The 18398-nt window shown below is 48.2% G+C and overlaps 2 protein-coding genes and 1 long non-coding RNA gene across 7 annotated transcripts in view; 2 read left to right on the top strand and 1 right to left on the bottom strand.

The window, feature by feature from the left end:
- Window positions 1–2163: 2163 nt before the first annotated feature.
- On the top strand, window positions 2164–11080 carry Cdc42ep2 (CDC42 effector protein 2). 3 transcript variants are annotated; one of them, XM_050137008.1, is made up of 3 exons: window positions 2226–2251; window positions 3104–3240; window positions 9627–11080. In XM_050137008.1, the coding sequence occupies exon 3, from the start codon at window positions 9951–9953 to the stop codon at window positions 10593–10595; it is 645 nt and encodes a 214-aa protein (XP_049992965.1). In that variant the 5' UTR covers window positions 2226–2251; window positions 3104–3240; window positions 9627–9950; the 3' UTR covers window positions 10596–11080. The 3 variants fall into 3 exon arrangements, with proteins under 3 accessions (XP_049992963.1, XP_049992965.1, XP_049992964.1); XM_050137007.1 differs by lacking the exon at window positions 3104–3240 and adding an exon at window positions 6264–6419 and having other exon boundaries at window positions 2228–2251; XM_050137006.1 differs by lacking the exon at window positions 3104–3240 and having other exon boundaries at window positions 2164–2251.
- Window positions 11081–11298: 218 nt separating this feature from the next.
- On the bottom strand, window positions 11299–18205 carry LOC126498384 (uncharacterized). The gene is made up of 3 exons (XR_007590824.1): window positions 18070–18205; window positions 17230–17328; window positions 11299–11777 (listed from the first exon to the last, which is right to left on the bottom strand). It is a non-coding gene; the product is annotated as an uncharacterized lncRNA (long non-coding RNA).
- Window positions 11772–18398, top strand: part of Dpf2 (double PHD fingers 2) — a 31660-nt gene continuing 25033 nt past the window's right edge. For 2 of the 3 annotated variants that reach the window (XM_050137005.1, XM_050137003.1), the window contains exon 1: window positions 18192–18367. In XM_050137005.1, the coding sequence (XP_049992962.1) occupies window positions 18336–18367 (32 nt within the window). In that variant the 5' untranslated portion in view covers window positions 18192–18335. Of the gene's footprint in view, window positions 13353–18191; window positions 18368–18398 lie in introns of those variants that run through there. The other variant, XM_050137004.1, reaches the window with a different exon arrangement.

Raw genomic sequence — 18398 nt, 5'->3', positions numbered from 1 at the left:
CATAATCTTTATTTCTTTAAAAAAATGACATTAATGGCAGAGGCAGGTCAATTTCTAAGTTCAAGGACATCCAAGGCTATGTAGAGAGACACTGTCTCAAAACAAAAAAAAAAAAAGAAAAAACAAAACAAATAGAAACCCAGCAACAACAACAAATTACATTAAGTCAGGTGTAGTGGCACATGCCTCTAATCCCAGTACTTGGGAGGCAGAGGCAGGTGGATCTCCGTGAGTTTGATACAGGCTTGGTCCAAATAGTGAGTTCCATGCCAGCCAGAGCTACACAGTGAGATTCTGTCTCAAAAAATAAATTACATTGTGTTTTTGTGGAGGTAGGGGCATGCATGTTTGCTGTGGCCAGAGAACATTTAATAGTTCTCTCCTTCTTCCACTATGAAAGCCCCAGATCAAACTCAGATTGTGAGCCTTGACTGCAAACACGCTTAGCTGCTGAATCCTCACTCATAACGACCCTCTTATTTAGTTATTTTTGGTTTTTTGAGACAGGGTTTCTCTGTAGCTTTGGAGTCTGTCCTGGAACTAGATCTTGTAGACCAGGCTGGCCTCAAAATCACAGAGATCTGCGTGCCTCTGCCTCCTGAGTGCTGGGATTAAAAGCATGCACCACCACCGCCTGGCTGACCCTCTTTTATTTTTGGACTTGAATTAACTATATGGATTGGAAGAATAACCGTGAACTCCTGATCCTCCTGCCTCAGTCCTCTGAGTGCTGGGATCACAGACGTACACCAGCCATCCTGTTTACGGAGCGCTGAGGACAGAAGCCAGGACCTCATGTGCTACCTAAGCACTCTGTGAACTAAAGTGTATGCCTAGGCCAGGGTAATCTCTATGTTAAAATCCCCTGAGCAGGGCATGGTGGTTTCCATCTATAGTCCCAGCTCTTTGGGAGGTTGAGGAAGGAGGACTGGTTGAGCCCAAGTTTCTGCTTATCACAATCCCCCAGGTACTCAAAATTCCCTTCCCACATAACAAGCAGTCATATGTTCCAGAGGTTAAAATGGGGAGATCTTGATCTAGGAATGCATGCATGTGTGAGTGTGAGGGCGTGTGAGTGTGTGTATGCATATATGCATGTGTGACTGGTGATTAAACAGGTACTAACACACAGGGAAACACACGGAGCCCCTCAGAGCTGTATTTCCTAACCCAGATTACTGACATCTTTAAGGATGCATGACTCATAGTCCTTCCCATTCTGCCCTCCCCCCTGGCTTGGCTGACACATTCGCTCACCCCAGCATCCTCCCCTCCTGTACACACATCCCATTTCTTCAGTGGCTGTCTGGAAGCCAAGCATCCTGGCTCCTCTCCTCCCACCTTTCTCTTTTGCCTCACTCCTCTTCGCACTTAACCACCTGGATTGGGATCGCCCTGTGCCTTGTACCTTGAATTTCTTGAGTCCCCATCTCTCAGCTTCCCTAACCACAAGTAGACACCCAACGAAGTTATTCCACTTACTCACAGAACGGAGCAATAAAAGTTTTCCTCGGTCTGTCTCAGCAACCTTAGAACCTGCCCTTCAATAACTGTTTCTGATCCTGTGTGATGTATAAATGAACGAATCATTGTAGGAGCCCAAACCCACGTCGGAAACCACCTAGCAGGACAGCAAACACAGGCATGCCCAGTCTCTATCTGTCTTTCTCGGTCTGTCTGTTTCTGGTTTTCTCCGCGCTGCCCCCTCCCCGAATCTTTCTCTCTCCCTCCTTCCATCGCTCTCTCTCCTAGGTTAGGCAAACTCTTCAAAGCGCTCCTAAGTTTGGAAGGTGCCTGCAAAGCCCGATTCATTCCGGTAGTGTCACACTCGTGCGGACGTCTCCCGGGTCACAATCCTTCCGGCAGGGAAACCCATCCAAGGACGCTCAGAGATTTCTCAAGAATTCGCTCTTCCGGCCTTTGCTGGCCCAGTGCTTCTAGCCTAAAGTTTTGACTCCAACGTGCACAGCTGGCTTCCTGGTAGCCACCACTGCTACTCCTCGGCGAATGCCCCAGCTCCTGGAGGCTAAGGCTCTGGAATCTTGCAGCGGAGTCTGCAGAACAGAGAACTTGGGTGGTGCCGCGGTGGGCGGGGAATGTGTGGGAGGGGGCTGGAAAAGGGCGACTCGGGATTGGCTTCTAGTGCTGGGGGCGGGGCTTCGGGTCTGAGGTCCGCATTGTAAGTTCCCAGGCTCTCCCTAGTGCTCTATCCCGGCCGCGCAGCTCTGCGGCTTTGCCCGTGCGCCTCAAGGTGAGTCTAGACTGAGGTTTCTCAGGCCTCTGGTGGCTTCTTGGAGAGTCCATCCAGGGTGGTGCTCGGTTCTGGTCCAGGTCAGGCCCCTTACCAGGCGCCTGGGTCCCCGCCCCCTACCCATGACCTCCCACAGCGCTCAGGGCGCTGCGCTGTCAGTCTTGCAGCTCCTATCTTTACCAGTGTTCTATGCTGGAGCCTCGAGACCGGGAACATCCTTCCTCGGCCCGTGTCCCCGCCTGGGCTGGAGGCCGTATTTTTAGCGGCTGGTGAGGTGTCCTCCTATCTTTAGCTGCAATGTTACTGAAACGGATCTGGGCTGCGCCAGGCAGCGCTTGGCTGGGGAGCTGGAGGGGTCGGCGCGGGAACGCGAGCCAGGGTTGAGCAGCCGGACTCGCTGGAGGGCGGGGGCCTGCACGTCCGAAACCTGGCGGCGCGCCAAGCAGACACTGGGACCTCGCCCAGGCCGGGAACCTCAGGCAAGGCCCCTCCCAGAGCTCGGGGACCGGGACAAGGTCCCCCAGTCTTCGCACTTCCACCCTCACTGTGGCCTGATTGTGCGACCCAGAGAAAAAGCCCTATGGGTGATACACCTCGGGTAGTGGAGCGCGCAGCTCCGCGGTGGGCGTCAGCCTGGAGCCGGTGTGCTCAGTGGGATCCTAGAATGCTCGACGTTAGCGGGGGGTGCGCGCGCCATCTAGCGACCACGGGTCCTATCGCTTCTCTGCGCTGGGACCCAGGGAGACCGCTGCAGGAGAACCAGCTTCTGAGGTGACCCTGTCAGGGCTGGCAAAAGGAAACCCACGCCTGGGGGCTGAGTAGGGTTCGGTTTTTGTTCTTGTTGCAACCCAGGAGAGCCGAAGGGTTTGAGAAAGGACCTGCAGATATTTGCTGAATGTCCTTTGATGGTGACAGTGGACTCATCTATTTCTGCAGAGCCTCTTGTTTCCAGTATAGCAAAAAGTCAGCCCATTTTAAAGATGAGGAAGGTGAGTCCAGTCCCGGAGAGGTCACAGAGTTCCAGGTGGGATTAGATTCCAAACTATTCCTTTTGGCCTGGCAAGATGTCTCAGCGGAAGTAGCTTGCTGAGCAAGCTTGGGGATGAGTTCCATCTGCGAAACATGTAAAGATGGAAGGAGAGAACTGACTCCACAAAGTTGCCCTCTGACCTACACACACACACACACACACACACACACACACACACACACGCCATAGTACATATGAGCTTTGTGCGAGCTTGCATGCACACACATACATCGTGCGTATATTCACGATAACAATAAATGCAACTTTTTGTTTGCTTGTCTTTTAGAGGCAGTATTTTAGTTCTTAGGGGCAGGCAGATTTCTAAGTTCGACTGGCCTGGTCTACAGAGTGAGTACCCGGACAGTCAGGACAACTGGTTCTGTAGAGAAATCCTGTCTGAAAAACAAGAAAACAAACAAACAAACAAAAATTTTTACTGCATATAAGAGTAGGGACAAAAATCACGTCTGGAGCTGGGCATGCTAGCACACTTTTTTTTTCCTTTTGGTTTTTTGGATGTTTGAGGGGGTCTCCCTTTGTAAACTCTGGCTGTCCTGGAACTCACTATGCAAACTAAACTGGCCTCGAACTCACAGAGATCTGCCTGTCTTTGCCTCCCGAGTGCTGGGATTAGACATTCATCACCATGCCCAGCTGGGTGGCACACTTTTAATCCTGGCACTTGGGAAGCGGAAGCAGATCTCTGCAAGTTTGAGGCCAGCCTAGTCTACAGAATGTGACAAAAAGAGGGGGGGAAACATCATTAGTTCTGAAGTGTGTATGGAGGGAGGGGAATTTCCGGGAACGTCCAGAGTGAGCAGGGCTAAATATTCTCCATGGCCAGAGGGGATCTGCCTCCAGGAAGTCATTTCCTCTGAGGGAGGCCCAGGGTTGCTGTCCAGGGCAACCCACCGAGCTGGGATGGCTCCCATCTGCTCCTCCTGGCAGCCTTCCTCCATTCAGAGTTCCTTCCAGCTCTGAACACTGGCAAGTCCGGGAAGTGGCAGCCAAGGGATATGACTACATAGAGGAAGCCTGCAGACTTGATAGTTTCTCTCCTGTTCCCATCCGTATCACACGGGGCCAGTTCACTGCCTTGAAGCCACATGGCCAGCCTTGGTACCAGTGCCTTTCCTTGCGAGTTGGATGAGGCTCCACCCCGGTGGCTATCTAGGACAGTAGTGGCACCCACCACACTGTGGTTTTAGTGTGAGGAACCCCATGGCAGGCTGGAGCCTCCACTCCTGTGGTTGTTAGATCTTCTAGTCAGGATTGCTGGTGGTTATTCCCAGCTTTCTCCTGGGTGGCTGATGCTGGCCCCACCCTTCCCTTTAGCCTCTGTTCTCCTCACATCTGGATTTGGGTGGGTACATCTGGCTCAGAGTGAGACAGCTGTCAGGGACGCCCAGTTTGCTGTGGAAACACCCAAGCTGTCTTGGAGCTCTAGTGTGATGGAGTGAGCGTGGGGGAAGGACCTGGCCCAAGCTCTAGGCAGATCTCACCAATCGGCCCAGCTCGCCCTCAGTGGAAAGGAAGCAGTGGTTACCCCATTGCTACACAGCGGCAAACTGGACAGATCAGATGTGCTCACAGGGTCAACCAGTGATGGAATTTGAAGACCTAGGGTGTGTCTTCTTCCGACAGCTCCTCTAGAATTAGCTGGAATCTACCATGAAGTTCATTCCCTTGTCTCCTGTTGGCTGCAGGTGCTCAGAGGCCAGAGATGTCCAGCCTCCATGGTTCAGCCTAGGGTGTCCGGCCTCGGGGTGGGGTTTCCTGAGCAAGGGCCTGTGCTGAGATGGGGGCAGTTAGGACTCTGCCCTGCCTGCATCCGGCTGCCTTCTTCCTGCACTTCCTGATCACCCACAGCCTACCCAGGATGGAGACTGAAGCAGAGGAAACAGGGGTGCCACCTTTGCTCAGGTGTGGGCTGGCCTAGAGGAGGCTTAGTGGAAGAAGACAGGCTTCTCTGGCTTTACTCCTGGTCCTGCTGCTGACTGCAATGGGATCTTGGACATGTTGACTCCAGGGGGGTCACACAAAGATGAGGACAGACCACCAAAGTCTAATAAACCAGAAGCAAACTTTATTCCAGAAACAAGATTCCAGGAAAACCAGAAGCAAACTTAAAAATAAAACAATAAAAAATAAAAACACTGCGGGGCACAGAAGCTTATCAGTAGCTGAGACCACAGTCAGAGATGGTGCTTGTTTGTTAGGCTGTGGCCAAAGGCTGGTTTCTGAACCAGCCTTTTATAGTTAGGGCACCAAGCATTAGGTCTGAACAAAGGATTTTTACAGTCTTGCCCCTACCCGTGAGTCAGTCAACGTAGACCCTAAGGAGGGGAGTGAGTTCTAATGTCAATGAGCAGCTATCATGAAATATGTTTCAGAGTAGATTACAGCTAGAATCAATAATTACAAGAAAACAGGTGTCTTTAGCAATTAGAAAAGGGACTTCTAGTAATACCAGAAGGTTAATAAATTAGAATTAATTGGTTCTTAGGGGACTGGAGAGATGGCTCAGAGGTTAAGAGCACTGATTGTTCTTCCAGAGGTCCTGAGTTCAATTCCCAGCAACCACATGGTGGCTCACAACCATCTGTAATGAGATCTCTGGTGCCTTCTTCTGGCCTGCAGGCATCCATGCAGTCACAACACTGTAAACAAAATAAATAAATCTTAAAAAAATTAATTGGTTCTTAGACAAGGAACTTAAAAGATAGCAGAAACCTTTTCACACTATCTCAAGATAAAGCTCAGATTCAGACTGCCATACTTACATCCTCCAGTGTCAGAGCTTATTAATTAGAGGTGTTTGTACTGTCCTGTCTCTCTGGTACCTCCAGGCAGTGTATACTGGAGCCCCATGCCTCCCCTTTGATGGCACCAGTTTCCCATAATGGAGACAGTGCCTAACCCAGAGGTCACATATCTCTGTCTCCTAAAGGTTAACTCAGTTCATATGTGTCGTTCATCCAGGATGACCAAGACACTGCTCTCAGAAGCTCTGGCCTTGTATATAGAACAGCCAGTTGTAAAATGAAATGACCTAGGCTGATGGAGGCTTCTTAAGCATCTGAGAAAATAGCTCACTGTGAATGACTGATCCTGGATCTGCTGAGAAAGCTGCTGACGGTCTGTTCTCATTCTCCTAGATTATAACTTTATATTTATTTCTACATTCTTATTTTTGGAATCTTCATTTTTCTTATTCTTGGACTCTTCAGACAAATTTCTTTGCCTTTTGCACTGGGATCTGCATGTGGAGTCAAATGAGTCAGGCCCTCCACACAGCAGCCCCACCAAGGGACTGGAGGGCATACAGTGAACTGGTGCACCTGCTCTGCTTCTGCTTCCTGCATTGTTAAACCAGTGTTGCGCCTGCACAGGGTGCCTTTTTCCTATCTTAAAGATTGTTCTGTTTCCCTGGCCGGAGAAACAACCCAGGTTTAGTGAGAAACTGATGGCTGAGTACAGCTCTGTTTCTTGGGGTTTTATTATTTGTGTTGTGTTTTTAGACAGCACCTCAAAAAAAGAAAAACTGCATTTCTATAAAACTGAAAAAGTGGTCACTGTAACAGCACACACTAAATCAGAACAACACAGAGATGGCTGTGCAGCTTCTGTGCAAGGATGACAGTTTTTGCTTTTAGAGATAGGGTTTTTCTGTGCAGCCCAGATCACATGAAATTCTCTTGTAGATCAGGCTGGCCTCAGAGATCTATCTGCCTCTGCCTCCCCAGTGCTGGGATTTAAAAGTGTATGCTAATTACCGCTCAGCTTTTTTTTTTTTAAAGAGTTTTTATGTATATAAGTGTTTTACCTATACGTGTTTGTGTGTTCATTAATGCATGATATTTTCCTAAGAATCTGGGCATGATCCCACTTACCTTCAGTCCCAACACTCAGAAGACAAATACAGACAAATCTCTCCGAGTTCTGAGCCAGACAAGGTGAAACTCAGTCCCCCAAAAAAATGTCTGAACAAGAGAGGAAAAGTCAGCCTGAAATTATAATTTCACTGGCATTTTGGCCAACACACCTTCACAATATGTAGATTGTCCATGTGTACTTTAGTATGCCAATGGGCAAAGTTATAGGTTATCTGCTGGGGACACTTTTCCCTCCAAAGCGGGCACCACACACACCACCACTCTTCTGACCAGTATGACGACCTGATTCTTTCTCCTTTCTCATGTTAAGATAGAATCCTAAACAGGCTGGCATATATGGAGTGTGGATGGCAGGGGCATTAGTAGTCCATGCTTTTAATAAATGGTACCCTCTCAGGCTCGAGAGATGGCTCAGTGATTAAACACTTGTTGCTTTTGCAGAGGTTGGGTTCCCAGCACCCACAGGGCGGCTCACAACCAACTCTAACTGCAGTTGTAGGCATTTGATGTTCCCTTTTACCGCTGCAGACACCAGCCTTGCCCACGGCGCACTCACATACTCACAGTCAACTCTCACATACATAAATAAATCTGAAAAACTTAGCAGCGTCCTTTTGAACGTATCCACATTTCGCTTGTCTCTTTCTGCAAGCATCCAGCTGTGTCTGATCCTTCTCATCTGTTTCAGTCTGTTTCTCCTGCTAGGCATGCAGTCTGCCAGGAGCTACGTGGCAGCCCCGAGTTTTAATGTTCAAATGGGGATCATAGGAGGGCTGTGATAACATGTTTGCAAAGCTCTCAGAAGAATACCACTCCAAAAAGTATTATATACCCTGCCTCATCTCTCTGTGCTGGGGCTGGGAGGAGGGGCTGGAGGAAGGTCAGACAGGAACTCCAGACTAAACCTCTGCTTCTGACCTGAGGGAGGAGGAAAGGGAAACCTCCAAGTGGGAAGTGGGGGATGAGGCATTGGTCATTCAGCTGCTGGCTGGATGCCTGTGTTCCCAGCACTGAACCAGGCCTGGGTGGGAGAGGCAGTTTCGAAACTCTCCATCCTCAGTTGAGTAGGGAGTTGAGATCAGCGGTGAGACTCACATACAATGGGGCACTTCTCGTGTGGCAGAACATAGCTGATGGAGGTCAGGGATAAGCGTGAATACCAGGCAGGAGCAGTAAGTAGAGCGAGAGATGGGGGCTGGAGTTTGTAGGTGTCTAAGGACCTAGCATCAAGATTCAGGGTCTCTGTTCCTCCTCAGATGTGGGAGGGCTGCTGTAGTGCACACTTTTAATCCCAGCACTCGGAAGGCAAAGGTGGGTGGATCTCTCTGAGTTCCAGATCAACTTAGTTTACATAGTGAGTGCTAGATCAACCAGGGCCAGTGAATGCTGCATAAAAACAAAAAAGAGGGGCAGTGGTGTGGCCCACGTCTTTAATCCCTGCTCTCAGGAGGCAGAAATAGTTGAATCTTTGAGTTTGAGGCCATCCTGGTCTGCAGAGAGGGTTCCAGGACAGTCAACGCTACACAGAGGAGCCTGTCTCGAAAAACCAAAATAAATAAATAAAAAATCAAAAAAGAAAAAAAGACCCTCATTATATATTCCAGGCTGACATCAAAGTCACAGAGATCTACTTTACTTGTCTCTGCCTTCCTTGAGTTAGGATTAAGGTGTGATCCACCAAGCCCCATGTGTTGACTTTTTAAAGTTTGTTTTATTATTGTTGTTGTTTATGAGTGTGGATACACGCCACAGCTGCTTGAGGAGGTCAGAGAACAATTTTCAGGACTCTGCTCTCTCCAGCTGTGGGTTCTGCAGACCAAGCACAGGTCGACGGTTTGTACAGTGAGTGCTTTCACCCACTCCGCCATCTCGTCTACCTCTGCCTCCTTTATTTTTTCTCCATTTTTTTGTTTTGTGGGGTTTGTGTGTGTGTGTTTGTTTTTAAAAACAGGGTTTCTCTGTGTAGTCCTGGTTGCCCTGGAACTCACTCTGTAGACCAGGCTGGCCTCAAACTCACAGAGATTTGCTTACCTCTGCCTCCTGAGTGTTGGGATTAAAAGCGTGTGCCGCCACCACCTAGCTGTTTTTCTCTATTTTTTGAGATGGGGGCCTTATGACTCTAAGGCTGATTTCACAGCCAGAAATTGGTATGTAGCCAAGGATAACTTGAACTTCTTGTCTCAAGTGCTGAGGACACTGGCTGTACCGCCATGCATGTGTTTATGGGGTTCTGGGGACTGAACCAGGGCTTCCTACATGCTAGGCAGTCACTATAACTGAGCTACATCCCCAACTCTTTTTTGTTGTGTTTTATTTTGAGGCAGGCCTTGAACTCCTGACCTTCCATCTGTGTCTCCTGAGTGTTTGGAATTATTGGCATGCCCCTCACCTCGACAGTTGCTTTGTGTGTTGTCCTCCTGCCCCTGATTTATGTGCTCTTTCATTTCAGCTTCTCAACCTCCGACTAAGTAAAGAATCTTAGAACAAGAACAAACCGTATCGCTGCTGCTGAGACCTCACCTTTCTGCCTGCAGCTCTGCAGAAGGACTTCCATCCCTTTGAGAAGAAAGTGGGATAGTCACACACCCTGTCTTCATTGGCCTTTAACCTAACTTCTAATTCCCTGAGCCAACTTTGATCACATTTACCATCTAATCTTTAGTGTTGGCAAGTGTGGACATCTGAACACCGCCCTCTGGAGCCAGTGTTTTGGGCTGAGGGTGTTGAGAGGGTACTGAGGACTGAGCAGCCAGGGCTGTGTGCTGAAGTCACCATGTCCACTAAGGTCCCCATTTATCTGAAACGTGGCAGCCGCAAAGGCAAGAAGGAAAAGCTTCGGGACCTGCTGTCCTCAGACATGATTAGCCCACCACTTGGGGACTTCCGTCATACTATTCACATTGGCAGTGGTGGGGGTGATGACATGTTTGGGGACATCTCCTTCCTGCAGGGCAAGTTCCACCTCCTTCCAGGAACGGCAGTGGAGGAGGCCGAGGAGGATGGCAGCTTCGACCTTCCCTTCCAGTTCACTCGCACTGCCACTGTGTGTGGGCGGCCACTCCCTGACGGACTGTCACCTCTGCTCAAAAACGCCATCTCCCTCCCTGTCATCGGTGGTCCCCAGGCTCTCACCCTGCCCACAGCCCAGGCTCCACCTAAACCTCCTCGCCTGCACCTGGAGTCACCACAATCTTCTCCACAGTCCTCCCCGCAGGAGGCAGGAAATGTGGACATCTGGAGGATCCCGGAGGCCAGCTCCCCCCACAATGGCATGAGCCCGGAGCCAGAGGCTGAAGAGCCTTTCCTGTCCCATGCCAGCTCCCTGCTGTCTCTGCACGTGGACCTGGGGCCATCTATCCTGGATGACGTCCTCCAGATCATGGATCAGGACCTGGGCCACGTGCAGATCCCCACATAGGACCCTTGCTGACCAGACAGGTCACCGAGGCTGTGGTGACGCCTAGAGACATCTATGGACATGGCCCTGACCTAGGAGTCAGCGTCCCAGATCCCACCCGTGGGTGCTGGTCAGTGACTGTGTTTTGAGCCTTTTCTTTCCTTCCCTCCTCCCAATGGACAGAGGACACCTTTGCTTCCCTCTAACAACATCCGCAGGGGACCATGTCAGATTTGCCCCAGATATTCCTGAGCCTCTTAGGTCATCTGGAGCCCCACTTCCAATAGTCCCCTTTCCCTCGCTGAAATGGACTCTACCCCTTTTCCACTGCCCTCCACCCCAGCATCAACGGATACCCACCCATCTCTCTTTGTACCCTGGCCTGGGAGCACGTTGTCTGTAACCAGACTTGGTATGCCTTGTGTCCTGTCCCATCCCTTCTCCACATGACCAGGGGATTCTGGTTGCAATAAAACATGCTGCTGGTGGTGGCTGAGCATCCTGTCCCCTTGTCCCAGGCTTCCTTCCAAAGGTGGGCCAGTTAATGTTGGCTGTTCTTACAGAGGACCTGGGTTCAGTTTATGTGGATTGAACCCAGGACTTCTTGCATGCTAGCTTGGCACTCTACCAACTGAGCTACATCTTTGCCCTTTAGTTAATGCTATAACATAGTTCTTATATTGCAAAAGATTGAGATGAACCAGTAAGAGAATGGACACAGGAATAGACAGAAATTCTGTACTTGGGAGTGGGTGTGATAATCAGACTTCACGTTTTCTAACAAAAAGAGAGATGCAATATACAATCAACCCTGTGCATCATGGGTTCTATAATCATGAATTTGGCAACCATGGGTACAATATAGTACTGGACAATGGTGGCGCACGCCTTTAATCCCAGCACTCAGGAAGCAGAGGCAGGCGGATCTCTGTGAGTTCGAGACCAGCCTGGTCTACAGAGCTAGTTCCAGGACAGGCTCCAAAGCTACAGAGAAACCCTGTCTCTAAAAGACAAAAGAACAAAACAAAATTACAGGGGACTAGAAATATGACTCAGATGTTAAGAGAATTGGCTGCTCTTCCAGGGGGCCAGGTCAATTCCCAGAGCCCACAGGGCAGTTCACAATCAGCGGTGACTTCAGTTCTAGATCTGATGCTCTTCTTCTGGCCTCCCCCTGGCACCAAGCACACATGTGGTGCATACCTGCAAACAAAACGAAGCTTAAAAATTAAAAAAAAATTGCACCTGAGGGCTGGGTGAGATCTCGGGGGTTAAGGCACCCGAGGGCTGGTGAGATCTCGGGGTAAGGCACCTGAGGGCTGGTGAGATCTCTCTCAGGGGTTAAGGCACCTGAGGGCTGGTGAGATCTCGGGGTAAGGCACCTGAGGGCTGGTGAGATCTCTCTCAGGGTAAGGCTACTGCTGCCCTTCTAGAGGACACATATGGAATACATTTACACACACACACAATTTTTTCTTTGCTTTTTTAAAGACAGGGTTTCTCTGTATAGTTTTGGAACCTGCCCTGAAACTTGCTCTATAGACCATAGACCAAGCTGGCCTTGAACTCAGAGATCCTCCTGCCTCTGCCACCTGAGTGCTGGAATTAAAGGCATATACCACCACCACCCATCTTGAGACTCTGTCTCCAAAACAAAAACCAAAACAAATAAAAATTTACAAAGACGGTGTACCATAGTGTCACTTGACATTGTTGGCTGTCCAATAATTCCTCTTTGCACTTTGGAACTTCCTTTTGATTATGGTATTTGAGGGGCATGGTACCTAACCTAGACAAACTGAAGAGGGAAGGTCCTAGGCCAGGCAGTGGTGGCGCTCACCTTTAATCCCAGCACTTGGGAGGCAGAGGCAGGTGGATCTCAGTGAGTTTGAGGCCAGCCTGGTCTACAAAGCAAGTTCCAGGACAGCCTGGACTGTTACACAGAGAAACCCTGCTTTGAAAAACAAAAACAAAACAAACAAAAAATGGAAAAGAAAAAAAGGGAAAGGTCCTTCCTTCTACCTCTAGCTACCTCGATGTAAGGAGATGCCTTAGCTCGATGAACAACCACTCTGATATGGCAGCCCCACATGTGGCTGGTGTATGACACGGACTTGGGCACCCAAGACAATAGTGTCCTCTTCCAGTGGCTCCTCTAGCCTCAGCTGAGGTCTAGAGTGAGGCTGGATGACTAAGGATGTAAGGAAGGTGACTTTTTTTTTGCTGCCTTCCCCTCAACAGAAGAGAGGCTGCCTCAAGCGCAACAGCCCTTAGCTCCCTGCACTCTGCACCGTCATAGGCTCTGCCAGGGCCTGCAGCTGACACTTCATGGATGTAGTAGCCACATGGAAGCTTCAGGGTCCCATTGAGTCAGGGTGCCTATAGTAGGTCTGCTGTAGGAATTCCTGCAGCCGGTAGCCTTTAAGTTACCCGCCTACTTGGGCGAGGCCTCTTATACTATTTATGCCGATATAAAGTGCACATCTGGCCTCTTTTCCTGTTGTTGTTCTCCATTCAGCAGAGGATTGTGCCTTGTGAGTCTACCCCTAAATAAATAGTTCTGAGCTAGTAGTGTGGGATTTCTTTTACGCATCTGTTGCAGGAGGTCCTTCCGCCCCTCCAACCAATAGCTGCTGTGATACCAGCCCATTGGGGCGTGGTCTCTCTCCCTTTAAAAAAGCAGCTATTTCCTCTGCTCGCTCTCTTCACTTCCTGCTCCGCCGGAGACTAGACTCCCTTCCTGGTTGTGCAGATGGCTGTTGTCTGGGACGGTGATCTGTAAGTTTTCCCCTTTAAATAAATAACACCCTATTAATCATAACTCCAAACTGGTGTGGCCTTGTTCGTGACTTACGCCTACACGCATCCTTCTTCATCTGGCGCCCCACATGGATTCAGACTCCACACCTACAGGGTGGACAGCCTGAGGGCCTAACCAGTCCACAGCCCAGAAAGCCTCCCAACCCTGCCTGCTTGGCTTGATTTTACCTAAGCAATTTTTTTTTTGTAAAACCCCTGCCACAGCAGAGCTAACTGTGTCCAGCAGCTTGCAAATTTCCCAAGCTCGCGAACATGCCCCCCCCCACTGCTGTGTTTCTTGCTTTGTAGTGTCACTTGTGCAGCTTCCAGTTTGTGCTCCCTGACCGAAAGTGCTGGGCTTATTGCTCCATGTATGGAATTGATTTAATTGCTTTTAATTTGTCAAGCAAAGCATATTTCTCAGTATTTAACCAGTACCAATTAAAATTAAAGTGGCTCAGGACCAGTCCTGTCACCACTGGTTGCATCACTGCTAGTTGTGACTCTGCAACCACGACACCTGCTGGACAATAAAGATTATTACACCTAAAACAATTTACCGGATCTCATAACAGGTAATTAATAAATCAATATGGCAGACTACATTAACATTGAAACATTTAGTAACTTTTTTTTGCTAATACTATGGATTGTATTCTGCAAGGCTTATATGGTTATGGTGATACATCATTTAATACATATTGAGACTCATGTTTTTTCTTCATATTATATCCTTAAGAAAGAATGAAGCACTTTTAGAAATGATACAGTCTTTACAGACTAATAATGAACACTAGCTGACAGGATTAATACCATCGAAAATCAAAAGTTACCTGAAAAAATTAATACTATTGAAGAGGGTAACATTAATTTGACAGACAAAATTGAACCCATGTCTAAGGGTATTAAGAAATCTGAAAGAATTCATACTGTTGAATTTGACAATCAAAATTTGTTAAAGGGGCTGGAGAGATGGCTCAGAGGTTAAGAGCACTGGCTACTCTTCCAAAATTTGTTAAAAAGTTATAATAGGTTAGCAGATAGAGTATCTCTCCAGGAAGACAATCTACAGACTATCCAAATAATGTCCAAGGATGAGATGTTCTCTTTAACAGAAAAACTTCAGACCTTGGAATCACATGTGCAGAATGAGGACCAGAGGCTAGGTGCCTCAATTAAACCACTAGAAATATATACAGGCCAGGAGATTAAGGCTGTACAAAAGACAGTAGTAAAAGGATTTGAAATGATTGAGGAAATTATTGGAGCTGATGAACAGGGAAAGGCACAAGGACAGGATTTAACATTGCCAATACCTGTCAGAGATGATTTACCTGGGGTTTTAGCTTCCTACCCTGTAATCAACTCTAAAAAAGCATCAAGTTCTAAAGGCCCCAAAAGATCCAAAGAAGGTAGATGGATACCTATAGGAATAATCTAAAAGAAATTAAGCAAGCTGTCATATAACTTATGGCTTGCATTCTACATTTGTTAGGGAGATGATAAAGACAGGGGATTCTAGCATTAAGGCAACACCACATGACTGGCTTCAATTAGTTTCAGCAGTCCTGGACGATGGGCCTTAACTGATGTTTAAATGTTATTTAAGGAAAGAGGCTAAAATTTTAGAACAACAGGGAAAAGCAAAAGGACTTGAGACTTTCCAAGATCAAATTCTTGGAGAGGGCACTTATGGTGACCCACAGGATCAAGCTCTTTAGTATGAACAAATCTTGTCCCTATGCCACAAAGCAGCCTTAAATGCTTGGGACAGGATTCAAGAACTAGAAAAATGAATTGAATCATATGCCAGGGTTAAACAGGGCCAGAGAGAACCCTTTAGTGCCTTTTTACAAAGATTAACTAAGGCTTTACAAATAGGAGTAAAAGAACCAGATGTTAGATGAATACTTACTGAATCTCTAGCTTTTGAAAATGCCAAATTAGAATACAAAAAGATACTTGGGCCTTTATAGGTTAGATCAGCACCTATGGATGAATGGATCCTGCATACAATGAACATTGAGACATTTGACTATAATACTGGATCTTGGGTAGGAGAAGCAATTTCCAAAGGAATGAGGAGACATCAAAATGCCAGATGTTTTAATTATGGTAGATATGACATCTGATAAGGAATTGTAGACAAGAAATTTCTAGGAATAATATCTCCTCTGGGAATGGCAAGAATAGGAGGACTCAGCCTTCAGGTATATGTAGAAGGTGTGGCAAAGGCTGACATTGAACCAATGAATGCAGCTCAATAAAAGACAGACAAGGCAACCCGATACCATCAGGGAACTCCTTGAGGGGCCTCCCACAGGCTCCCAAGCCAAAAATGGCTCAGTCATTACCAGTCACTGTGGAGGACATGTCTCACCAGGAAAATTAAAAAATCCAGAGCCTTCTGTAAAAGACCATACTGTTCTGGGTGATGGCATAAACATGGAGGATAAGTCAAAAATTCCAATAGGAAATAGGAAACGTATGTTCTGGCAGACTTCTATAAATGATCAAAGACCAAAGTTAAGAGTGTATATAAATGGCATTGTAAATGTTGGTTTGATAGACACAGGTGTGTATGTAAGTATCATTACTCCAGAATCTTGGCATACAAATTGGCCTCTTCAAGAGACAGATGTTCAGCCGGGCAGTGGTGGCGCACGCCTTTAATCCCAGCACTCGAGAGGCAGAGGCAGGCGGATCTCTGTGAGTTCGAGACCAGCCTGGTCTACAAGAGCTAGTCCCAGGACAGGCTCCAAAACCATAGAGAAACCCTGTCTCGAAAAACCAAAAAAAAAAAGTATCTTGTATCCCAGTCTTTGGGGTAGGATTACTCGCCTACCGGCGGTTTTTCCTCTGTTCACTGGACCGTGGGGAGAGTGTGTATCCAGCTCGATCTTCAGGTGTGGACTTGGGGATTTGTGGCAGGCCCCTGGCTCCTGGGTCAGTTAGAGTCACCATAGTCTTTGGGGCTGAAGCCACCTCTTTTGCTGTTTTACTGGCTGGGCTGTTTCCCAACTGTATAGTTCTGGAGCCTTTTTAACGTCCGGGGTAGTGTATTATTGACAACTTTGTGCCCCCCTCCCCATAATGCTTGTAGGCGATTCAGGATCTCCTGTTTATTTTTAATAGTTTTTCCTTCTGCTGGTAGATAGCCCTGTGGATGTGGGCTGTGGCAAAGGCATACCTACTGTCTGTGTAGATGTTTAGCTTTTTGCCTTTCCCCATTTGTAACAGTCTTTGTATGGGCTATTAACTGCCTTTTGTGCCGAGGTCCCCTGTGGTAGGGGCTCAGCCCATATTGCCTCTGTAGTCATTGTCACTGTGGCCCCCGCATACCTTCGTCCTTTCTGCGCATAACTGCTGCCACCTGTGAACCAGGTGACCTCCGCATCTGGGATGGGAACATCCTTCAGGGCGGGTCTGATGCTGTGGGCCTGAGCCAGTATCCCAGAGCAACCGTATAGCGGTGCCTCTAAGTCCAGATCTGGTAGTCGGGTGGCCGGGTTTAGGAGAGTTGGAACATGGAAGGTTATTTGGGTAGGGTTAAGCAGTAGTGCCTGGTAGTGGGTCATTCAGGCATCGCTCAACCACCCGTCTGGGGGTTGCTTCAGCACTCCTTCCAATGCATGGTAGGTCACAATAGCCACATTTTGACCCAGCATTAGTTTGTCTGCATCTTTCACCAACAGGGCCACTGCAGCTATGATATGGAGGCAGGTTTCTTTGTTTGTTTTGTTTTTGTTTTTGACAAACAGGCTACTGGTCGCCTCCAAGACCCCATAGTTTGGGCAAGCACTCCCTTTGCTATCCCCTTGCTGTCATCTACAAACAGGAGAAAGGGTCTACTCACATCCCAGCATCCCCAGAAATCCTCTAACTTGTGTGGCCAGCTTGGTTTGGGATCTTTAGCAGTCTCTTCATGGGCCTCAGACAACCATTTCTGCCCTTCCTTAAAAACATATCACAAATAGGTTACGTGTCGCTGACAGCTCTGAGCCTTCTCTACTGATGCACTTCCTCACGACAGTCCGGCGGGCACACCGGCACTGGCCAGCCGAGCCACTGGTGGATACTGGAGGTGTGTCAGTCTCCGTGATATATGGCCCAGCGTTGACCGGACCTGGCTGGTGGCTAGTCCTTTGCTGTCAGCTCTGCGTGTTCTCCCAGAGCCCACAGTTACAGCTCTGTTGGGATTGCTTCTCTTGTAGTCCACATCAGCTTTGACTGAATGAAGCTCAACAATGTGAAACTTTAAAACTCAAGACTTCACAGATTATAGTAGAAAAAGAAATGGCCTCAACTTGATCTTACCTGAGTGACCCAGGTTGTTTTTGCTTCGGATACAGCTGTTTAGTTAGTTGTGCTACAAAGAATTATTTTCTGAGAATCTTAAACTTAGAACGTTCAAACTCAGTAGATGATGTAAAGACAGATAAACATCTCAGTATCCTTCTATCAGGTCCCTCAGACTCTCAGGCCTTTTCTACCATTTGCTATTTACACTCCTGGTAACACTACTAGTTAATTTTGTTTTGATACAGCTTTATGAAACATCTCAAATTGAAATTATTTTCTGTAAATAATTTCTGGGTACCTCTCTGACCTTTCCTACCCAACTCTCCCTTCTTGCTAGTCAGCTAGGCAGGACACTGGTGCTCCATCTAGCCATCTCCGTAGCCTCTTCACCTACCTTTCTGACCAGACCCCCTTTCTGAGGCTTCTCTAAAAGCGGCGGCTCCTCCAGACAGCGGCAGAGCGCGCGAACGTCTCCCGTTGCGCATGCGCCCTAGGCGCCCTAGGCTTGTTCCCCAGCTCGCGCTTTCGTGGGCCACTGCGTGCGCGCGCACCCTCGGATTGCGCCTGCGCAGAGGGTCGAGGACTGAGTGCCCCGAAGTAGGCTTAGCGCCTGCGCGTTGCGGGTTTCGGGGCCTCCGGCCTGAGAGAGGAGCAGGGAAGATGGCGGCTGTGGTGGAGAATGTAGTGAAGCTGTGAGTGGTCTTTTTTTTTTTTTTTTTTTTT

This window comes from Alexandromys fortis, unplaced genomic scaffold (genome assembly GCF_014885135.2).
Source record: "Alexandromys fortis isolate MF-2015 unplaced genomic scaffold, M_Fortis_MF-2015_v1.1 scaffold_3, whole genome shotgun sequence".
Taxonomy (NCBI): Eukaryota; Metazoa; Chordata; class Mammalia; order Rodentia; family Cricetidae; genus Alexandromys; species Alexandromys fortis.
The sequence above is the reverse complement of the archived record's forward strand: the minus strand, read 5'-3'. Positions and strand labels throughout refer to the sequence as shown.

Coding starts and splice junctions, on each gene's coding strand:
- Cdc42ep2 (XM_050137006.1), top strand. CDS start 9,951: ATGTCCACTAAGGTCCCCATTTATCTGAAACGTGGCAGCCGCAAAGGC.